General features: G+C 39.1%; 1 protein-coding gene across 1 annotated transcript; it reads right to left on the bottom strand.

Annotated features, from left to right (window-relative positions):
- Nucleotides 1-11,131: 11,131 nt before the first annotated feature.
- On the bottom strand, nt 11,132-14,653 carry pou4f2 (POU class 4 homeobox 2). Its single transcript, XM_023403320.2, has 2 exons — nt 13,836-14,653; nt 11,132-13,527 (listed from the first exon to the last, which is right to left on the bottom strand). The coding sequence occupies exons 1-2, from the start codon at nt 14,049-14,051 to the stop codon at nt 12,595-12,597; spliced, it is 1,149 nt and encodes a 382-aa protein (XP_023259088.1). The 5' UTR covers nt 14,052-14,653; the 3' UTR covers nt 11,132-12,594.
- Nucleotides 14,654-21,733: the final 7,080 nt, after the last annotated feature.

Genomic DNA, 21,733 nt, shown 5'->3' with positions numbered 1-21,733 from the left:
GTTACTGGTAAATTGGGCATATTTATATTGGAATTTTCCTTTAAGGGTGGACAACTATCAGTTTCGAAGCTTAGGTGAATTTGCAATCCTTGAACAGTAAATATACCTGAAATATAAGTGCATCAAAAAAGACCTTCCCAAGGACGCACATCTACAGGTAAAAAGGTAAAAAAGCTGTTTTGAATTTAAGTATTAAAATGAACTGTGTGCGAGACCTTAATGAGAGAGAGGAAAAAAAATCACACAAGGTCGTCTTTCGTAAGAACAGAAATTCCATCCCTGTGGGGCAGAAAAGACAGAACTTTTTGTTTTAGCAAACTGCCCATCAAATAAGCATAATCACCATCAGAATTCATACGGTGTTCTGAGACTCCTGGAGGCAAGCGGCCCCACTCAAATTAGCAGCTCTGATAAATCACCATTAATTAGCTAATAAAAGCCAGCAGGTGGTTCGGAGCCCAAAGACATTCCCCGGTTGTCTGAATTATGTATATTACAGCAGTACACTGATAAAGTAAATGAGTAGGGGGAACAACAGATAGGAGTTCTGGAGGGCCCTTGTGTTGGCATAATGCTCCAATCAAATCTCCTGCAATTCCACAATCCCACCCACAGGAATACAGGTGGCTCTGACCCCCACTCAAATCACATATCACACAGGGCTGTGGTGTGAGGCATATTTATAAATGGATTATGCATGCAGAATACAAAGTTTGCCTTAGACCTCCCCTGAATGAAGAGCTTGTAAAGATGTTATACTTTGATTATAGAAACATAAGGCAATTATTTGGAGAACAGAGAAATGTGGATTGATTGAGGTGTGATGACCTCTCTGCATCGGGGTGGCAAGGGCAGCGTGTTATCTTCATCATCATCATACCAAAAAACTCTCTCAGGACTCAAATATGGGTAAATGATTAATTAATGTGTTCTCACTCTTTAAACAATCCAGCGCGCAACATAGCAATTAGCATAATATGTACAATCTCAACATTATGAGCACAATAATGTAGATAAAGTCCTTATCAAACATGTTTAACACATTTACTGTCTATATACAGCTGTTATATGCATACATTTAAGCATAATAGCACCTCTGAAGATTTTAACTAATTAGCTAAAACAAGGTGAATAGGAAAATATGACAGGTGCTATTTACCATAGTTATTTTAATGTAAATTTCTCTAATGATTGATGATCTAACAATTTACATTAATTGTATAAGAAGAACAAAACAAAGAACACTTAAAGGATCCCTGTGAAGTTTTCTCATAAAAAATAAATGTATGTGTATTATTCTTGAAGACTACGTATCAAAAGTGAACGCATTTCCTCATAAAATATTTGCAAAGCCAATTTTTAAAAAAAATATATATGAGGGCTGCAATGTTTACATCATATTTGCTTGCAAGCAGTTTTATTCTTCTCTGCCTTTACCGATTCATCACTACACTTTTGTATGTTACCTTCATCAACTGTCAATCAGTCGAATTGTGTAAAACCTGTGTTAGGAATATTTGTCCTTTCATGCATGATGCAAATAAAACTGACTCACTCCTAATGCCTCATTTCCAGCATGATTGCTCCAAGTGGTCAAAAGCTCAATCACAACAGGGTACCTTTTAAATTTGAAATTAGTTTCTATAATCTAGGTACAAACATATGTAAATAAAAATATAATAGTCTTATAATCATCATTTTATAAAAAAAAAAAAAAGTATGATAGTAAATTTGTAGAATCAGTATGTGGGCTCTTATTACTTATTCAAAACAGGAGTCACATCACTTACCTTTGGAGTGTATGTAGCTCAAGTACCCTCTTCATATAATCCCTGTGAAGCATCATTATCCTGAACAGGGGTTAATAGAGGTTAGACCAACATGTAAAAGCTGCTTGGGTAGCTGGTTATTTGCAAGATCTTTGTTAATCGCTGTTTTTTTTTTTTTGTTCTTTTTACATTGATTTTTAACAGACATCATGGTTTAGCGCAGTTGGATTGACTGTTGTTTTTGTAAAATGGCAGATTTTGCATATTTTAATCCATATAACTCTGAGGACTGCTGCCACAACCAAGTTTCCCTGTCAGCAAACGCACTCAGAAATCTAGTTTGCTTCTTTCCTCCTTGTGTAAATGAGCTCTTTTCTCTGGGTTAGATGTCCTGAGGCAGCCACTTGGCAGAGGGTGAAAGAAATGGCAAAAAGGCATCCACACAAGTGGGACATGGGAGCAGATGGGACACTGATTGCAGTGTTGTTTACAGCTGTTGAGGTCCTTCCACACTGCTATATAGAGGTCAGAAACTATGTCTGTCTGCCACATTTCACAGCACAGCCACTGAGATGCACAGGCATCTCTCCGGAAAAGCTCACTGTCAATATTAGCAATCGTAAAGAAACATGCTGATGAAATATATTTTGGGGTTTTTCTGCAACAGGGTTATTTATTGGGGATGAGTCTTATTCTTATAGTCGATATCAGATTTATTATTTTCCTCAAAATGTTCCCACAGAAAAATGCAATCTGCACATGCTCACACTTTAGTGCTCTTGGAAAGTGTGAAGGAAATAAAAAGGACAGCAGAGAGTGAGAAAGAGAGAGTAACTGGAAGGAAAGCCATCCAACACAAAGGTCTTTGACGATCGTTAACATTTCTTTATGTTCGCATTGAATCACTTTATATGGTTTTACCAGGGACGTTGCCCATTCAGGATTGCTCCATCAGGGTTCTGACTATAGTCTGTATCTCAAGCAATAATAGCCCAGAGCGGCAGGAGAAATATATCCAAAGTAATCAACCTTTTGCAAAGGCACCTTAGAAGCACACATTTCAACAGCACAGTGTAATCTAATATAGTGGGTGGCATCAACTTGCTTTGCAGAGACATTACTTCCAACAGACTATTTGCATGGCAAGATCATGTAACTTTTGTCACTGGCAATAAAAATGCTATATACTTATTATATACTAATTTGTATTATGGTAAGTGACATGCCGTATGCCTGAAATGTCCTCTTGATGGTCAAGCAGAAATATGTTTAGCTTTTCTCAGATATTTTAGTACATTGTCATGTTTTACATATTATGCACTTTGTAATAATTTTAGCACGATAAAGAAATTTATAAGTCTGTGCAAACTCTTTGTCTCTGTGAAGTCCATGTTTTTTTGGTAGTATTCCTTTAATGGGAATGTCTGGATAAAAATCTCCTAATGCCTCATTTCCAGCATGATTGGCAGCTAACAATCTGTACCAGGGATACGGCCATTAAAGGCTGCCTTCAAGTGCTGTCAGAAATACTGCAATTACAGTTTAATAACACACAAACAACCCAGTAAATTCATAAATGTGAGAGACTGGGGAAAAAAAATTATAAATACTGGTATGCTTGTGCAGCTCTGGAGACTGTGTTACTGTTCTGAATTGCATGGAAGCCATATGTGTCTTTCTGACATGGATTCTCTCTTCTAATTCCTTCTGTCTAAATGAAAACAGTTGCTTAAAAACTTACTATTGTCAATTTTATCAGTTGCAAACCTCTAGCATCAGGTTTTGTGATGTAAGATGAGAAAAAACTTGTCAACTATCACTGTCAACTGTGATTTTTCTATTCTGTTTACACCAAGGCATCGTTCCCTTTAACAGCTCTGGTTTGCTTAGTGGAGCTGTTTTATTGCAATATTGGATTTACAGGATTTGTGCATTAAATTGATTGATGATTAAATTGGTAAAATACTTTTGTCAGATGTTTAATTGACTGGTTGAGGTGAAATTAGACACATACAACAAAGCCATCGAATTGAATTGAGCTGAATTGAGCTATTTTATCTATAAAAAAGTTTCTCAATTGAATTTCCACAAAATTTGCAAAACTTATAGTGCATCAATATCTTTAATTACTTGTACCATGATTGCACCAAGATGATTTTATCCATGTTACCCTACAGCCTCAACCCTTCAGTGGAGTTCACACCAACCATAGTGACTCATTGCATTTTCTTTGGATAGCTTAATAAGTCAACCCCTTGTTTTTTCTTCCTGAAATCTTCACCTTCAACATACAGCAGTTATTACTCATGATACAAGATGCTTTCAACTCTGCAACACAAGAGCACAAAACCAAAGAGGATGAGTAGTAACAGTGATGCAGTGAAAAATTACTGGAATTCCCCTTGAAGCTCAGTATAAAAAAAAATGTATTTCATCACCAAAAGTTGGCTAATTTATTAATGTCTCATGTTGTTAAATATGATGGCATTCTAGTAGTTGTATTTTTAATAATGCAAATATTTTAATTAGCCCAACCCCCTCACCATGCATGTAATCTCAAGTGTATAGTGTTTAGTGTTGATGTTGCTGGGGTCTGCCTACACACACTCAGACACTACTCCTCTTATTCATCCAATATAATTCTAATCCAATAAGATTCATCTTATTTTCCACATGGTATTTCTCTAAATGGATGAAGTAATAGTGAAAGCCTATGCTAGGTTAAAATCAGGCATTGATTTTGCAAAAAGTGTCCCTATATTGCTGTGCAGAAACTTCATCAATGATAGTCCATAATTTCAATGGACTTATCTGTGGGGTGCATCATAAGGCAGTCAGTTAACACTGCTTCTATGGGGCGTGACCACTGAATCACACGGCTAGCATATTGTTTTGATATGGTATGCTGTATAATGTGAATACATTACGTAATGCCTTAGATTTAATCTGAACATACAGTAGATCTGTGTTTGGTATGTGTGTATGTGTGTATGTGTGCGTGTGTGCGTGTGTGCGTGTGTGTGTGTCCATATTGGTGCTTTGAGATGCATAGCCATTGAGGCCATAATTTAGTCCATTATGTCCTCTGGTTTGCAGTCGTAGCCTCAGGCCTCTGGCACTGAACGTTGTGTCATTTGCTACCAACTGGGTTTTTGATGAGAGTGTGTGACCTAGACGCCTCATCCCTCACCACTGTCTCATTCCCTTTATTTACATCTGTCTTTAGCATTCTAATTACTCTCTTTATTGCTTTAGCCTGGAGGAATCTGTTATACTCGAGGAAAAAAAGACTAAGGACACTGGAGTTTTAACCAATAATAAAGCAGCATAATTCCCATTACCCATAGGCAAAGATTGGGCCTGTGAGGGTCTCCTGTTATGGACTGTGGGCAAGACAACCACGGAGAGACGACTGAGTACATGGTTTATATGCAGAGGTCCATTTGCTTTTCTGATGTGTGAATTTCAAAACAATTTGTTTTCACTTCCAAGTCTTACATGGGCAAAAGAGAATCGGTTTTCCTGATAATAAGCAGTTGATGTTTCAGGTGATGTGATTATAATTTAAGCGAGTGTTTGATTAGACCCTAGTCAATTGATAGCTTTTCCTAAATTTATTTAGTGTGTTGTAATTTGAAAAACATTTTCCCACACTAACACTGTGCATTTTGTCTTTCACTTTCTTAATCAGAAGTAAAACAAGAAGGATGCACATAGACTACATCGCCTATTCTTTTTTTGGACAATGTCAATGCAAAAAAACTTTTAAATGGTCTGTCCCTTCCCACAGAATTTTATGAAATAGCATCAAGAGCAGGCACAGCAGTCTTTAATGAGCTCTCAACTTTAAAGACTTGAAGGATATTAACAAGCTGCTTGACAAATGGTGCTTAGAAGCACATTAAAGACGCAGCTAATGGTGCGCATAATGACGGCTAATTTTCGATCAGATATAAATTAGAGCCCCCAACAGTTATTTGCCTTAAGGACTTTATGTAAATGATTCTGTTCTGTATAAACTGAAAACTGAGAGAGTGAGTGAGTGAGGGAGTGAAGGAGAGAGAGAGGGAGAGAGAGAGACTTGCACTCCTTGTGGGTATGATTAATAGATCTGCAACAGAGCACGGCTGTCAAAGCCCAATGAACACACATCCACTAGACAGCTCTACCACCTTCTCATTAAGGTCCAATCTCTGCGAGGTCTACAACTTACTCATTTGGAACACCAAAACAGTCTCTGAGAAGGCTAACACTCAACGGTTGCCAAAAGAAGATCAGGTGAAAAGGAAACGCCAAGGAAGAGACCTAGCTGTTCATAAACGTGTATACCCATCTGATGTTGTTAAATATTTGATAGCTGAAGGCACTTTGATGCCATCAATTTACACATTAGGTCATAATACATAACTGAGTAGACACGGTGAGGCTGAATTAAATGATGAACACATTTAGTTAATAGCTTATATATTCATACACATTATAAGGAGCCAACAACTTAAAATCTGCCATTCTGATGCCAAAGGTCCTGGTGTATGCCCATGTACATGTACTGTTATAGTCAGAATGACAGATGTCATATGTTATAGTGCTGTGATCCATACACTTTGAGTTGTGTAATAATCCATGCAATCAAACTCTTCTCACTTTTTCTTGTATTTTGAAACCCCTCCTGCCTTATGTAATTTTTGCTGATCAGTTTTGAAGGAATCAAACTTCAACGTGATTCTGTGACACCGCAGGTTTTGGCTTTACAACATGTTTTAAGCATGGTGTGATTTTTGTTGATGTACCCACTCTTTCCTATTGTCAGAGGGTGAAAATAACTGAAATCGGTTCACAACAGATGATCCTTAAGATAATTGAAAGACGTTTTAATCATTCATTTCTAGTGCTGTTTATTAATCAATACATTTTAATTGTGCTAAACAAATAATTAACTGTACTGATTTATAAATGGTTTAAAATAAATGTTGAAAGACAACAAGTTTAAGATAAGACTGAAAAATCAATTATACAAAGACGTTAGTCACTTTTATGAATTTGTTCACCTTCCTCTTCATTCATCTGAGAAGCCTGGATATGTAACCTGGCCTAATTGTTTATTTTCAGATGAGTTATTTCATGTGTATAATTATAAAGAAAGCGCGATGACAAGCCCCGAATTCACAGGAATACACGTAAAATTATGGTACCAAAATACTTCTTTAGATGTGTTTCTTCCTATTAATTAAACTGGTATTCCTCACAATCCCCCTAGCTGTAAGAAGAAGTATTGCAGAGGGATGCTAATACTGGTAATATTGGGGGCGAGGAGAGAGGTCAGTTTTATTTTTCACAATGCCCAGATATAATCTCCATTAAAATAAATTGTAATTAACAGCACAATGGGCCCCAGCCCATATTTGGGTGACTTCTCTGGACTGGACTTAATGTTCTATATATTATTTGCCATTATCTACATTGACAAACCCCACTGGCTTCCAAATTGCTAAATTTGCTGAACGCATATAGTCTGTCCTTGATAAAGTCCAAAGTCTTAAACATGTGCTCCATGTTGGAGATAGTTGTGTTGCAACAGTTTAGTCAGGGTGCAGACAGTATTCCCCTCAAGCAAAAGCATTTAAATATTCATTTAGATTCATGTTGGAAAATAAAATCCACAAATTCACAAAATGGCATCAACTGTATGGCCAGTAGAGAAAAATCTACAATACCAAGAATTAGAATGCTGGATGTTGAAGAAATTAAACATAATTTTGTGTTTTCATTAATAACAAATATATGAAACTGATGAAAAAGCTCTGGGGAAACGTAGAAACTTGGTTTTGCATCCAAATCATTATTTTGGTGGCAGCCACATGTCAGGGGTGACTATGACCTCTCAGCACCCACCCTCTAATCACGCCCCTGAGCTATTTTAGTTATGAAGGCTGTGAACGTTTCCATTGGCATTAAATTAAGACAAATTTTTTTTTCTCTTTTTTGCAAATTCTATTTTTAATGAAAAGTTGAAAATGTGGGTATTTCACAATCTTTTTGTCAATTAAAGTTTTAATTTGACACAAGTGTTATTGCACTGGGTGAAGTGGGTGCATAAAACAAAACATTGCCTTTAATTTTTAGCATTAAAAATATGAACTGACTTAAAATAAAGGTGTTATGTTTAAATACATCGACATAATGAATTTTTAATGAAGAACTCTTGTTTACATATGTCTGGACAACATCCAATGTTTACAACACACAGTTCTGTTTTCAGATTTCAAAATAAAGGTTATGCAGCTCAGGCCTTTCCTGGAATAATTGTCTATTTCTCACTTAAACGCATAAATAACACGTTTGGCATCTGTTTCTGACCAATAATGCACTTGACTTTTAACTGTCACATCGCAGGAAATATCTCATAGCCGTATCCAACCCCAGCACATAACACATTTATAAAAGTAGCCTAAATCAGTTGATCGGAACAGGAAAATTCCCAACTTTAATTTTTCCGGTTCAAGCTCCAAATTTGTTCGCGAGTATTTATCCTGTATTATAAACTCATGTCTATTATTAAACCGCAGTAACTTGCTGTGTCGTTTAATTAACAATACAGTCTCCAATCAGAATAAAAAGCGAGAAACGTATTCCATTGGTCAAATCGAACATATAGTATTTCAAGAAAAAGTAGCCTGTGTCTACAACTGGCATCAACTCTTCTGTTTATGAGCGTGTGCGTGGCTGCGCGCGCGTGATTATACATGAGAGAGAGAGAGAGAGAGAGAGAGAGAGCGAGCTATTTCATTGGCAGACAGTGGCTTTCCCTCCTTTGCATGCCGTCCTAGATCAAAAAGTATCCCACCAACCACCTCCTAGCCATCCAATGCTGCTCCATCGATTAGTTTCTGGAAAACACTTAACAAACTAATGACTATTGATGGCTGATTAATATTGCATCAACAACAACTGATTGGCGACAATATCAAATGGCGATTGCCGCTTCACATTCAGGCAGCCATCTGACGGGTGTTGCCCAATCTTTTTGGATGCAATAGAGCCAACAGATGATAAATAAAGGGTTATATAGTGTGGAGCGCGTTCAGTTTATGGCTCACAGTTCGTCTAATTCGAGAGCAGTCGCGTCTTTGAAGGCAGACACTTGGCGTAAATGTACAGTTAAAATATTCTACTCTCAGGTCCCCAGGCGGAGCTCCGACAGTCCCTGGCTTCATTAAATTTTCATCAGTATCCCTGTGAAAGGGGGGAAATGTTCAGGGGAAAGAGAAAAATAAAACAGAGGGCGTAATTATAACAAAAGGAAACAGCGCTGCCCTTTTCGTTTTATAGCAGGCTCCCAGTGTCTTTCTGCATGTACGTTTCAATGTATGGAGCCCATGCAGCATGGTGTAAGCAGATGTGTCTGTGGCTTTAAGGTAAACTCACATAGGCCTATTTATTATATATAAAAAGATTTCGATTTTTTCATTGTGCTGAGGCCTTTCTTTTTTTCTATGTGTGATTTTTGTGTTCAGTTTTTTTTCAGTGCTGGGGCCACATTGATTCACTATCAAAGAATCTAGATCGATTTTCTCCCAATAATGTGAAAGTGGATGCAGGCAGCAGCAGTCTGTCTGTCTGTCTGTCTGTGCTTGTCAAGCAGCAGCGAGGCTCACTGCATAAAGTTAATTTCAATTCCCGATGAGACACTCGCTCGGCAGCCCTCCCTGACCAGCGGTAATTAACAGGGATAGCTAATGACTACTTAACTCGCTCTTCATAATTATCTGGTTTTCATAATTCGATGTGTAATTTAATAATTCGCTCTTATTAACGTATTAAGTGAATGGCTCATTTAGGGGAAATTAGAAGCACTCACCAGGAGCATCTTTTAATTGATGAACCATCATGGCTGTCTCATTAATAAGGCTCGTTTTGATACTCTTAATTTGTCACGAGGATGGCGGGTGAAGATGTTTGGTTTGTGGATTAATGAAATGTAGTCGTTATTTTCAAGTCAGGAGTCATTTTTATTAAAGGCTTTTTGTTGGATTAATATTGAAGAAGAACATATGTGACACATTTGAGTTAATTAAGGGATTTGTAAATTAAAATAGAAAATATATGTATTTTATTTTTGTGGAAATTCAAACAAATTCTTACGTGATGTGACACTTTTTAAAGCTTAGAGGTGCATAATATTATTTTTATGGTTATAAAAATGTAAGATCACTTGACACAGCATTTTTGATGGTCAAAACTCCAGTTGGCTAATAATTAAATATTTTGGTTCAGTTATTTTTTTGTATTGCATGTATAGTAAAATCACATTGCTTCCTTCTGTTTGGCGTAGAATTTACTGTTACAATCAACTAGAAATTATCCAAAATTAATCCCATGCAAATGTATTCCAGGTGCTGTAAGTAATGAGTGTAAACGTGGAGGACAGGTTTCAGAAATGCTAATGTCTGGCTGGTGCAGCCTCTCAGGTATCTGTCCATGGTGCTGAAACGCTTGCTCAGCGCTCAACCAGCCAGTCAGCCCTGAAGCCCCAAAACAGCAACTCTGCCATGGACATGACATTCAAAATGCTCCCTTCTTTTTTTTTATCCTCTTCTTCCTCATATTCAACCATAACTTCGAACCAAAGCCTTTGCTTCAAAGCCTGAGTGCCCGCATGCACGAACGAAGCATGTTTGAGTGTGTATTTAAATAGAGACGGGCACGTTGGCAGGCGAGCTGTTTTTCTGGCGGGCTGACATCTGGCAAGTCTGCGCTCCAGGGACCCATCCAGCTCTCCATAGACCCCCTGATTAGACTCTAATAGAATATTAGCATTTGCTCTCAGGTAAGGCAACAGTGAGCTGCATAAGCTGGCAGCAAGTCAGTGAAGAAGCCACGTGTGTCTTTAACATTGATGGGATAGAGAACAGGGACCCCTGTAAGGCCAGCTTATGATGAGGCCTGGAGGAGGACGGTGTAATCAGAAGTTAAAGGCAAAAAAGCTATTTCTAATTACATTTTACATTTTCATTTTTAGTTATTCATCCCTTACCCAGACAGTGGGAGAGCAGATTGGGTGGGTGGGGGAGGGGTTGTTGGTGGTGTCTTGCTCATGAGTACTGTGACAGGTCTCGTGGCTGTTTCTACAATCAAACCTGACACCTTTTGGTAACGGTAAAGCCACGTTACCTTTAAAAAAATTGCAATATTTTTAGTCAAATAAGCCTCAAGAATCCACAAAATATCTTTTACAAGCTGTGCAGCCCCCAGCTAAACCGTTCCCCTCCTCATCATCAATAAATAAATAGATGAATAAATAAAAGAATATTAATATGTCTGGGTGAGCCACATTACAAAGTGTAGTCATGTAAAACGTCCGATTAAATGTTAAAGTTTGTTCTTTAATGAAACACATATTGCAGTTCAATAATTAAATAAATTAAAATTACATGGATGTAATAAATTAATAGAATTATTTAACCAGGAACCTAAAGCAACATACATTACAGAAATAAGTTACCTCAGCTAAAACAGCAATACAGCAAAAACCTGTACGGATATATTTATGTGCATCGACTGGTTCCAATGAAATATTTACATTGTACACGTATACTTCCATGAAGCTGTTTCTTTTCTCTTCAAGAAAAAACATTACTTAAACAAGGTGATTTTAACAAGCAACGACTTCATAATGATGCGCGTATATTTATACAAATAAATACCAGAAAACATACATAAAATAATTTAAAAAGAGAATACTATCTCATATATATCTCGATTGTACCATCTCAAACGTTAGAAATCGTAAGTTAAAATTTGTGACTGTATATTTCACAGTCGTTTCCCTTTAAACCAGAACAACACGCTTAACTTGCTGTCAGAATTTGATTTTCTCAAGCAAAACGAGGTGGGGGGAATCCCAATAAATATATAATGAAGTAAACATGACCTCACTCAATAAATAGTTCATAAGATACAGGCCCACGCTGGATTGTAAACTTATTGCAGCCGGCAAGAAATCATATTTTTTTAATTGGGAAATTCTGTGACATCCTGGTGGACATCCAAGTGAGTTCCTATTTCGTTATTTCCACATACTGAGGCCTAATAATAAACAACCCTACCTTAATCCAAACCCCAGGTATCTTGAAAATATATCCCTGACTTAGATCACACATGGTAACAAAATAGGTGGAATTAATTACACATTTAGACACAAAATGAAGTGTGTGACAAGTAAATTATTCATTTACAGAGGGTTATTTGGCAGTAATCTAATATTAGCTTTCGAGACCAAGTAGTGTGTTGTCCTCTTAATCCCCTCATGGACCCTGAATAAATGTCAGACTGCATCGTCATGAACTCGGAGGGAAAATGTAGCTTATCCTATAAGCCAAAAATATAAACACCAATAGTCACCAACCAAGTGCTTTGAGTTAAACTAGTCTCGTTGTGTGTAAATACCAATGCTATTTTCATTGGGCTCTAACGCAAACTATAGTCCTCATTTGAAATAAATCATAAATAAAAATGAAAGCATAGAGTCCTGTAAGTCATACTGCGTTGACATTAAAAAGGTGAAGCATAGTATGTGTGGAAACAGTGGTCTTACTTGCTCTGTCAAACGATGCTTTACTCGACTCCACATCTCCCCCTCAGCGAGTAAAAGATGTGACTGTGGGGGTTTTCGAGTTTTTCAGTCATTGTTCAATTTTAGGAATTTTTCGAAGTTCAAAGCACAAAGTCATCGATGATTGAAAAAAAGGTGTGAGATAGGAAATATGATACAAATCGTCTCTAAACTGTTCCAAGTCTTTTCGTTGGTGGGTGGTTTAAAGCGATTTTAGACGCATGCAGAGTATTTCATTCGTTTCTGTTTCTGCCGCTGGTTGCAAAACCAGACCCGCACCACGTTCTTTTTGAGGTCCAGCTTTTCTGCAATTGCTGCGATTTTCTCCGAGGAGGGACGCGGCTGAATGGCAAAATAGGCCTCCAGTGATCTCTTCTCTGGTGCGGCTATCGACGTGCGCTTCCTCTTTTTCTCTGCGCCGTTGAACAACTCGGGTTTATTAAGTTTCTCCCTGTGTGATTTCTCGGCTTCTTCTAGCCACGCTTGCAGGATGGGCTTCAAAGCAATCATGTTGTTATGAGAGAGCGTGAGGGACTCGAATCGGCAAATGGTGCTTTGGCTGAGGGAGCCCACCCCAGGAATCTTCAGGCTGGCTAAAGCTGACCCTACATCCGCCTGGGTAACCCCGAGTTTGATCCGTCTCTGCTTAAACCTCTCCGCGAAGGCTTCCAAGTCCCTAGGATCGGCGTCCACGTCGTTCATGCCCATGTGCGGTGGTAGCCCGTGGGCATGAGCCATGTTGATGGCTGCCTGGTGCATGTGGTTCATGCCCGCCATGTGGGCAGGGTGCGCAGGCGTGGAAACCACCGAGCCATCCGGCCCAGCCATGGCTCCTAGTGCCAGTCCCGGGGTGATGTGGTCCAGCAGGTCCCCCTCCAGTGCCTGGTGAGGCTGGTGGTGGTGGTGGTGGTGGTGGTGATGGTGGTGGCCAGCCAAGGCGGACGGATGAGAAATAGGCACCGAGGAGGAGGAGGAGGAAGACGAGGTGCAGGGGAGAGTGTTCATGGTGTGGTAGGTTGCGTCCGGCTTGAAGGGACTGTGATGTGGAGGGTGATGGTGGCTCTTGGTCTGCGAGACTATATCCACCGCCGCTAGAGCTTCAGCCCGGGCCAACAAACTCTCATCCAAGCCTCCGAATATATTGCTCTGCAATTGCAAATAGAATGCACACATAACTGTCAGCAGGGAATTCTCCCTCCACTCCTCGGTTTAAAACATTTCCAGAATGTGAAAAAAAGAAATCCTAAAAAAGGAGCACACAAAACAAGACACATGCAACATCCCAGGTCATAAAAATTAATACGAAAGGCAAAGCCGACTGAATACATAAGTTGAGCAGAGGAAAAAAATATGGAGGTGTTGGGTGATTTGCTGTGCAGACATGAAAAAAACATCAAGCAAAAAAGTGGGCTGTCAAAATGTGCCTTTAAGCAGTGATTATGCAGAATACGTACCGGTGGGGTTGGGAGACAGGCTCGGCGCATCGCCTCCGAGCTGCTGCTGCCGCTGCTGCTGATGATGGTGCTGCTGTGTCGGGAGGACGAGCAGGATGAAGGTGCATTGGAAGTCAAAGTGGATGATGAGGAGGAATGCAACGAATACTTGGGTTCGGGCAAGCTGGTGTGGGCCATGGCAAAAGGCTGCTTGCTGTTCAGAGACATCATCATCATATTTGCTGGCGTCCAAGCCTCAGCAAGTTCCTTTTAATAAGTTAAGACTCCGCCTCCTCGGTCGGGAGTTGAAGCCCAATTGCTTCGCAGGAATCTCAAGTCACTGTCGAATAAAGTATAGGCAGAAGACGGTCGTCCAGAACTGAAGTTATCACATCTATTTATTATTACTAGCGGAGGTATGGAGGTGTCTCGTCTATTTGGCAAATGAGATATCGCAGGCACCAACAAGCCATGCAACTGAGCGCAGCCGATACCTTTTCCTTTGTGGACTTGTGGCGCGATTGTTCAAAATAACCTTTTCTCTTTTTTCTCCTTCAACTGTCTCCACCTTGTATCATATGATATTTTTTTGCCTTGGATTTTTTTTTTGGCAGAGCTCCTCATAGACGACGCCAGAAAAAAAAATAAAATAAAAAGTTTCTCTCCGTCTCTTAGGATTTCCAAAATACTTCAAGTTTAGAAGAGTTGCCGCTTTCGTTGACCTGTTGGTGTTTTTTGTCAAAAGTTTCCGTCTTGAAATGACCGTAAGTGAGAAGTAATGGTGGTGACAGTCTCTGTATTGTGCCTCTTCGACTACGTTGAATGCTGCGGGGACCCGAACTGCCTCTGCTCTGAGGCGAAGGGCAGACTGAGTCTCTCTCCGCCTCTCTCTCTCTCTCTCTCTTTCTCTCGCTCGCTCGCTCGCTCTCTCTCTCTCTCTCAATCATACACACACACACACACCCTCACTCTCTCTCTTTCTCTCTCTCTCTCTCTCTCTCTCTCTCTCTCTCTCTCTGCAGTTCTCCCAGTCTCTCACCCTCTCACATAGCCTACACACACTCTTTTCCAGCTGCACCTGAAAAACCCTTTCATGATTTATTATCCTTCATTTGCCACAGCACCAGCATCAGCACCGCCGCCGCCGCCGCTGGGGACTCTGCGCATGGGCAGTCTGCGACAGGGCATTTATTTCAAATGACTCTACTTCTTATCACCAACACCTCGTTACCAGCACCACGTCTCATGAAGTTCAGGGACTTTTTGATTGATTTCCGATTTATTGCACCTGCAAATATTTTATTGTTGAATATTGTAAACAAAATTCAACTTAGGCTCTGCCAAACAGACAGTTGCAACCCCGAGGGAGCACAGAAAGTGAATTAACACCACGGACAGCTCCACTCCACCTGCTGAGGTCAAAATAAATCAAAGTTATTATCGTAAAGTCAAAATAATATTAGCCTACTATGATTTTTATGAAGACACCTAAGGTAAAAATAAAAGATGTAAAAAAAAATTAAAAACGCATTGGCAACTGCTCGGATTGTCTATTTCTGTCTAAATTTTAAGAATGAAAGGTTTCATATTATCGCCTGCAATTTTTCTCCTTTGTTACTTTAACAAATTTCTCCATATTAATAAAACCAGTGTAAAATACCGGAAATCATTTTTAAACTTTGTAAGAAAATTATAATATGTGTTGTACTATTTTGTGTGGTTTTATGCATGGAGTTTTGCATGCAAAAAGGACGCTAGTTACTACTTAATGAATGGCGATAAGAGTGGATTTTTAAAATAATTAGCACTACTTAATTGCAAATCTATATACTTGTCATAGCAGGCTATTATCTTATCTCCCCTCTAATTAAACCACATCATCGCTAATGTAATTAAAACATTCAATCACGCTGTAATTAACAAGGGTTGTCTAATTTCCTTAATATGGTCATGTCTATAGGAAGAGATAATTGTTATGATGTAACGAAGCTCTCGGAGGTTAGAAAGTAAACAGTGACTTTTGGATTTTGTTTTTTTTTTCCTGTATGGCTATAATTTTCAACACACACACACACACACACACACACACACACACACACACACACACACGGAAATGTGACACATCTTGTAGCAGTTGTGAAACACTGATCAGTGTCTTTGACAGATAGTGGAAGCACCCCTCAATCTCCTTAAATATATTAATAATATATAATGTTAAGGAATCCGCATAAAATTCACCGGCAATTATTAAGTATGGTCCTATCCTAATTATAGGTTACACTTCGTCGCCATGGTATGTGGCCACCGCCTGTGCATCGCCTCAATAAAGTGTGAAAGCGTTTTAATCGAGGCTACATATGTTACAGCAGCGTTGAGGTGGCGGTAGACGCATTCTTCCATACGACGGGTCTTTGTGAAGGACTAGATGTCAGCTCCCGTTTTTCTGTTATTTTGATGCACACAGACATGTAGTATGTCCCCGCGGCTGCGACAAAAATCCTGTTTGCATTGCTGCATAGTAGTTTTACATTGCAAGAGAGCCATCAAGCTGCAGAAATATGTTCCTCCCCAGCGGGACAACAGGCGCTGCTGGAGCCACCTCCAGACATCAGGGGAGACAGAGATCAGGCTCAGGAGACATCAAGGAGCAATCAGTGTCTGCTCACATATACCGACAGACTGATTTATGATGAAACTTTAAAGAAATCATTTATATTTCACCACCTCTAAATCGGTGTATGAAATTTTCATCCACAATGAAACACACAAAAAGTATATCTTAAGTCAAATAAATCAGCCCGAGCTGCTCCCATGCAATTGACTTTGAAGTGCATTTTCACCACTTTCGTGAGTGTGTTCACGTACCCAAGACTTTTACTTCCTCTGCCAACAGCTTTCTCACGTTTGAGGGAGGACAGTATGTCAGGCTGTTTAACAGAATTACTTTTGAAGGGTCTGTCATGGCAAACAGGAACACAATTAAGGGGCAATACCAGATATTTTAGTGGGGATCACTGCCTCTTATGCTTATAAAGTAACGATTTGGAATGATATATAATGTAGTTTTATTTTTGTAATATTTAATTTATATTTTTAGGCTCATATAGCACAGTTATATGCAATATTATTGGCTAATTTTATCTTGAATAATTTATTAGTAAAAATAAATAAATAAATCTAACCCATAACAAGGCTTTATTGAGGAAAGCAAATACACTGATTATAATGGCTTTTCAGAATTATTTAACAATATAACAAGCATTTTAAAATATAAAAAAACCTCCAAATGAGAAAAACTCTCACACCCTTGAGATTTAGCTTGTTTTGTTGTGTCGCTTTTTAAAATTTTGCCATATAGTCAGCTAAATGCTCTTCCAGTTTTAAATACTTTTTGCCTCAATTTGTGTCATCACGCTGATACAGTAATTGGAGGGAATGTTGCCTTCATAAAAAGACTTGTCTCAACGCTGGAAGGTGCAGTCATACCTTGCCTTTAAAAACATAAACCCTCAGTGGAATTGTGCAAGAAAAGATTTTTCTCACTTCAAGGAGCTTTACCACGTATAAATAAATCTGCACTGTCTAAAAATAAAAGTAACGCCAAAGTAAAATAGAGGAGCACATGCAGCACGGCTTGATATAACTCAGGTGACTTGTTTGCTTTTTTTCCTCCTCACTCTCTTACTTACATCCGAATCAAGGAGTGCTGCAGAGGTGTCTGTGTGCTTTACACAAAGACATACTCTTCTCAGCCTCCCTCAGGAGCTCTTCACGTTAACAATCCCAATTACACCGAGACCACCAGAGACAGCTGTTTTTATTACAGAACCGCTCCTTTGTGCCGCCAACAAGGTATCTCCGCTCCTACACTGAACACAGAGATAAAGCTACACTGAGAGACAGAGAAGAGGGAGAGGGAGCGAAGTGTGGAGTGAAGTGGATGAAGTCTCTTGGCTGCTCGCAGTGGTGATGCCTTTATTCACAGATTCCCCCTCCCTTTTCTGATCTCGTGGAGCTCTTTACATGTCGGAGCAGAAGGTCAATGCTTGTTGGGAGAGGGCCTACAAAGAGATCAGGATCTAACTCAAGGCAACAGCAAATCACACAAAGAGGGAGGGGGGCAGGGGGGGGGTAGTTGCAGCCACTAACAGTGGAGCTTTATTTATTCATCTGCTTTACCTGGGAAATGTGACAGGTTCCACAAGGAACATTCTGGCTTTAATGTGTTGTTTAAATGCATACAACAAAAGGTATAGAAGCCTTTAGGATTTACTAAATGTCACACACTGTACTGTGGCTCTCAGCGGGAACAAGTGGCTCACCACTTGAGATAATGAAAGAGTTTCAAAAACTGCAATTGAATCGCAGCTCAACCGGATTACAATGTGTGATGGATTTCCTACTTGATCTTTTAACGGGGTTAAATAAGAACATCAACAATTGTCAGGATATTCTAATCACTTTCTAGACAAACTGCTTGCATGTCTGTGCTGTTTTACTAGAGTAACTTTTCCTAATAAGACCTAAAATGTTTTAAGGCAGATTATGATGACATATTGCCAATAAGGCTTCTATACTGATGAAATAATTACTTATTAAATTAATAATAACTATTTTAGAAACTGTAAGACTTTATATCACACTTATATCTCAAACTGTTTATCATACCAAATTGAGTTGAAGGTCAAGTTCATCACTGGAAATGAATATGCAATATTCAAACAGCACATAATAATAACAATAATCAAATTCACCTTCTTATGTCAGAATTCGCAGTCATAAATTTATCTCTTGTAATCGTAGCGCCATTGTGTTACATTATCTCAGTAGTCTGCCTAGAAATTATGTTCATATTGTACAGCTCTTACGTGTGTATTGTGCATTTGGGGGCAGTGGAACGAGATATAAGCACAACACTGACATATTTTCACCTTATAATGTTACATGGAAAATGCGTTAGCTTTTATTTGATGTTATGTTTGTTACCACCCTATGTCAACGATCCCCTCTTCATTTGGCTCTGTTTAGCTCATCACCAACTCCTGAGGTAAACTTTGGGTTCCTCATTGTCTAAATGTGCCACTGTCCCATCAGCTAGTTGCTAGCTTTGTTTATCTGCTATTTGGTCTTTGCCAGGTTGTAGGTTTTTATATCAGATATTTCACTGAAAACAGCTGCCTGCTGCCTGAACCAGAACAAAGTCGCAGGCCGTGAAACCAAAACAGTTGGCTGAAAGAAGCTAAAATGCTAAAAGCTAAAATTATCTGTGGGGTCATCACCACAAGTATCATCTTTCACATTACACATAATAATTTGACCCATTGGTAATAAAAAAATATTGATTAGAGCAGCTTTAACCAAGTGTTTTAGTTGCTTAACCTTAAACATACCTTCACTAGACTTTATGTTCCATAACCACAATCTTTCTCTAACCTTACCTATACAATGGTTTCCATGTGCAGATTGTGCAAGAAGAAATACATTTTTAAATATTTGCACTGAACGCTTAAAAAGCACCAATTAACATAATCTGGGGTTTTGTGGAATCATCCATCAATGTTCGGTCTGACAATAGTGTTGATTATCTCAGTGTTGTCATGGCTGAGTAGATAGATAATGTCTCTATATTTCTCCAAATCATAATGGCCAGTATCATCACTAATGTTGACTGTAGTACAGTAAGCAAAAGCATAGCTAGCTAACCTGTTCAAGTAGTGAAGTCAACCTCAGGCCATGACTGATTAGAGGCCTTGAGAGTGAGGTGTGCCATGAGGTCAGGAAAACAAATAAAACCACCACCAATTTCCCTATTACGCACCAGGTACCAACCTTTGGGGGGAGGAATTAGATTCTGGCCCAGTCGTGCCTATAGGCTGCAGGGCAGCAGATGATAAGGTCAACCCTCATAATGATGTCACATACCTTTAGGTACTTCAGATCAATATCGAGAGAGGCGCGTTATACCTGACAGCCAGTCAAATAAAGCCTGTCTGGCAAAGAAAAAAAAAAAACTCACTTTGTGATTGTCTCTTCTGATAAAATGAAATCCTCTCTCTCATGTTGCTTTTGGCAAAGATCATATTGGTGGAAGACTTTGTGATCTTTAAAATATCCCACAGTTCACCAGATTTGACTGATCAACCTTGAGTAATAGGAGAGAAACAAGAAAAAGTTTTAAATTTAACCACGTAGTAAAGCATGAGTTACTGTTAACTGCATCCATTTGATGTAGCATTGATGCACGTGGTTCAGTAGGATAACGTTTGACATGACAGAAATTCCTTTTGAGTAAATCTGACCTCATATGACAACAAACGTGATGGTGAGGAAGGCGGGGGTATATGAGGAGCAACGCCTCAGAGCATGTGACTATAAAGAATGCGTATGTCAAGCGCTATACAAGTGATTAATGTAGCAGGATGATTGCAGAATTCTGTCCAACCTGGATGAACATTTCTGCTGTGCCTCTCATTAGTTTGACTGTCCCACACGGTAATATATTGCTTGTCATTGGGTTGTCTAATGGTTGATGCTAATTGACCTCCTTTCCCCCTTTCTTCTGCACAAATGAAAAGATTTCCTCCATCCTGTGATGGAGCTTGTCACAATCTGATCCGACAAATTAAAAAGCTCTCTGCTGTCACACTGTCATCATTCGAAGCCCTTGCCTCATCAGCTATAATGATCATTTTTCTTCACTGGAAAAACTGCAGTGCACTGCCAAACACAATACTTAAGGGGGCTCGCTGCTTGCAGATGCATGGTGTATGTGTGTGTGTGTGTGTGTGTGACATGTGATTGTCTGTCATCTGTGAAATCCTCAGTACTGTTAATCTTGAACTGTCCTTCAACCTATGGATTTTGTTTGTCAAGAAGGAAGTTTTCTTTGATGCTTAGTTTTTTTTTGTCTTTTTGAATTTCCAACAAAATTTAATGTGTGCATATGTCTTTCTATCTATATGTGGAAAATAAGCAACATTTATTATTTATCACAACTTCAAATTTACACTAGATTATATTTTATTTAGAGGCTCAAAAACATTACAAGTGTAACCTCCTCTTTAACAGCCTCAGATTATTTACTATTTGTCACATTTACCTGCCTCACACTGTTAAACTGTAAAAGCATAGTTAAACAAAAAGTATTAGATTTAGTAAAAATACACAGATCACACACATAATAGTGACATTAGTCTAATTCCCCACTCTCACAGGAATCTGAATTCACATTTAGAAAAGACCAATATCTTTACTGGGCGGAATTTCTTTTTCTTTTTGTTGTACTTGAAACATGTGAGTGCCATTCTGAGAGGCCATTGGCTTGAACATGATAGCAACACGAGAGCTTGGCCACCACACATTATTGGCTGCAGACTGATGATGACGCTCATTACTTGCAATCAGCTGCCCCATCTGTGGCCAAAACAGAAATTGAGTGTGGCATTTTACCTGCTGACTTTGTGTGTATAACTTTATAATTTATGCGGTGTACCCATACTATTGACAAAAACGCAGCACGGTGATCAAAGCAAGCCATTCAGGAGGTTGGACAGGGCCACGAAGACAGGGCCTGTAACACTAATGATCTTCAAACGCTCGTCTATTTCACTGGGAGCTTTGCGCAACTCCCTAGCAAGTCCTCTGTCCTCCCCCTGGAGGTAATTGTGCCTGGCTGGTTAGGTGACAGGTGTCAAGTGGCCCCTCCTCAACCGATTCATCATGCTAAGCAGAGAGGAAAAGCCGATCTCAGTCTCTCCTTCTCTCTCCCTCTCTCTCTATCTGTCTTTGTATTTTTCTGCTGGTCTGTCTCTTTCTTGTGTCCTCACATCACCACTTTGTCATTACCTCAGACTGCCCCCATCACATGTTAGCTATGTTTTATGACAATGTTTAGAATGCAGTACGTAATCAGATCTTGG

The sequence above is a fragment of the Seriola lalandi genome, unplaced genomic scaffold (assembly GCF_002814215.2).
Source record: "Seriola lalandi dorsalis isolate HSWRI2012SDOR001 ecotype SW California unplaced genomic scaffold, Sedor1 jcf7180002054125, whole genome shotgun sequence".
Taxonomy (NCBI): Eukaryota; Metazoa; Chordata; class Actinopteri; order Carangiformes; family Carangidae; genus Seriola; species Seriola lalandi.
The sequence above is the reverse complement of the archived record's forward strand: the minus strand, read 5'-3'. Positions and strand labels throughout refer to the sequence as shown.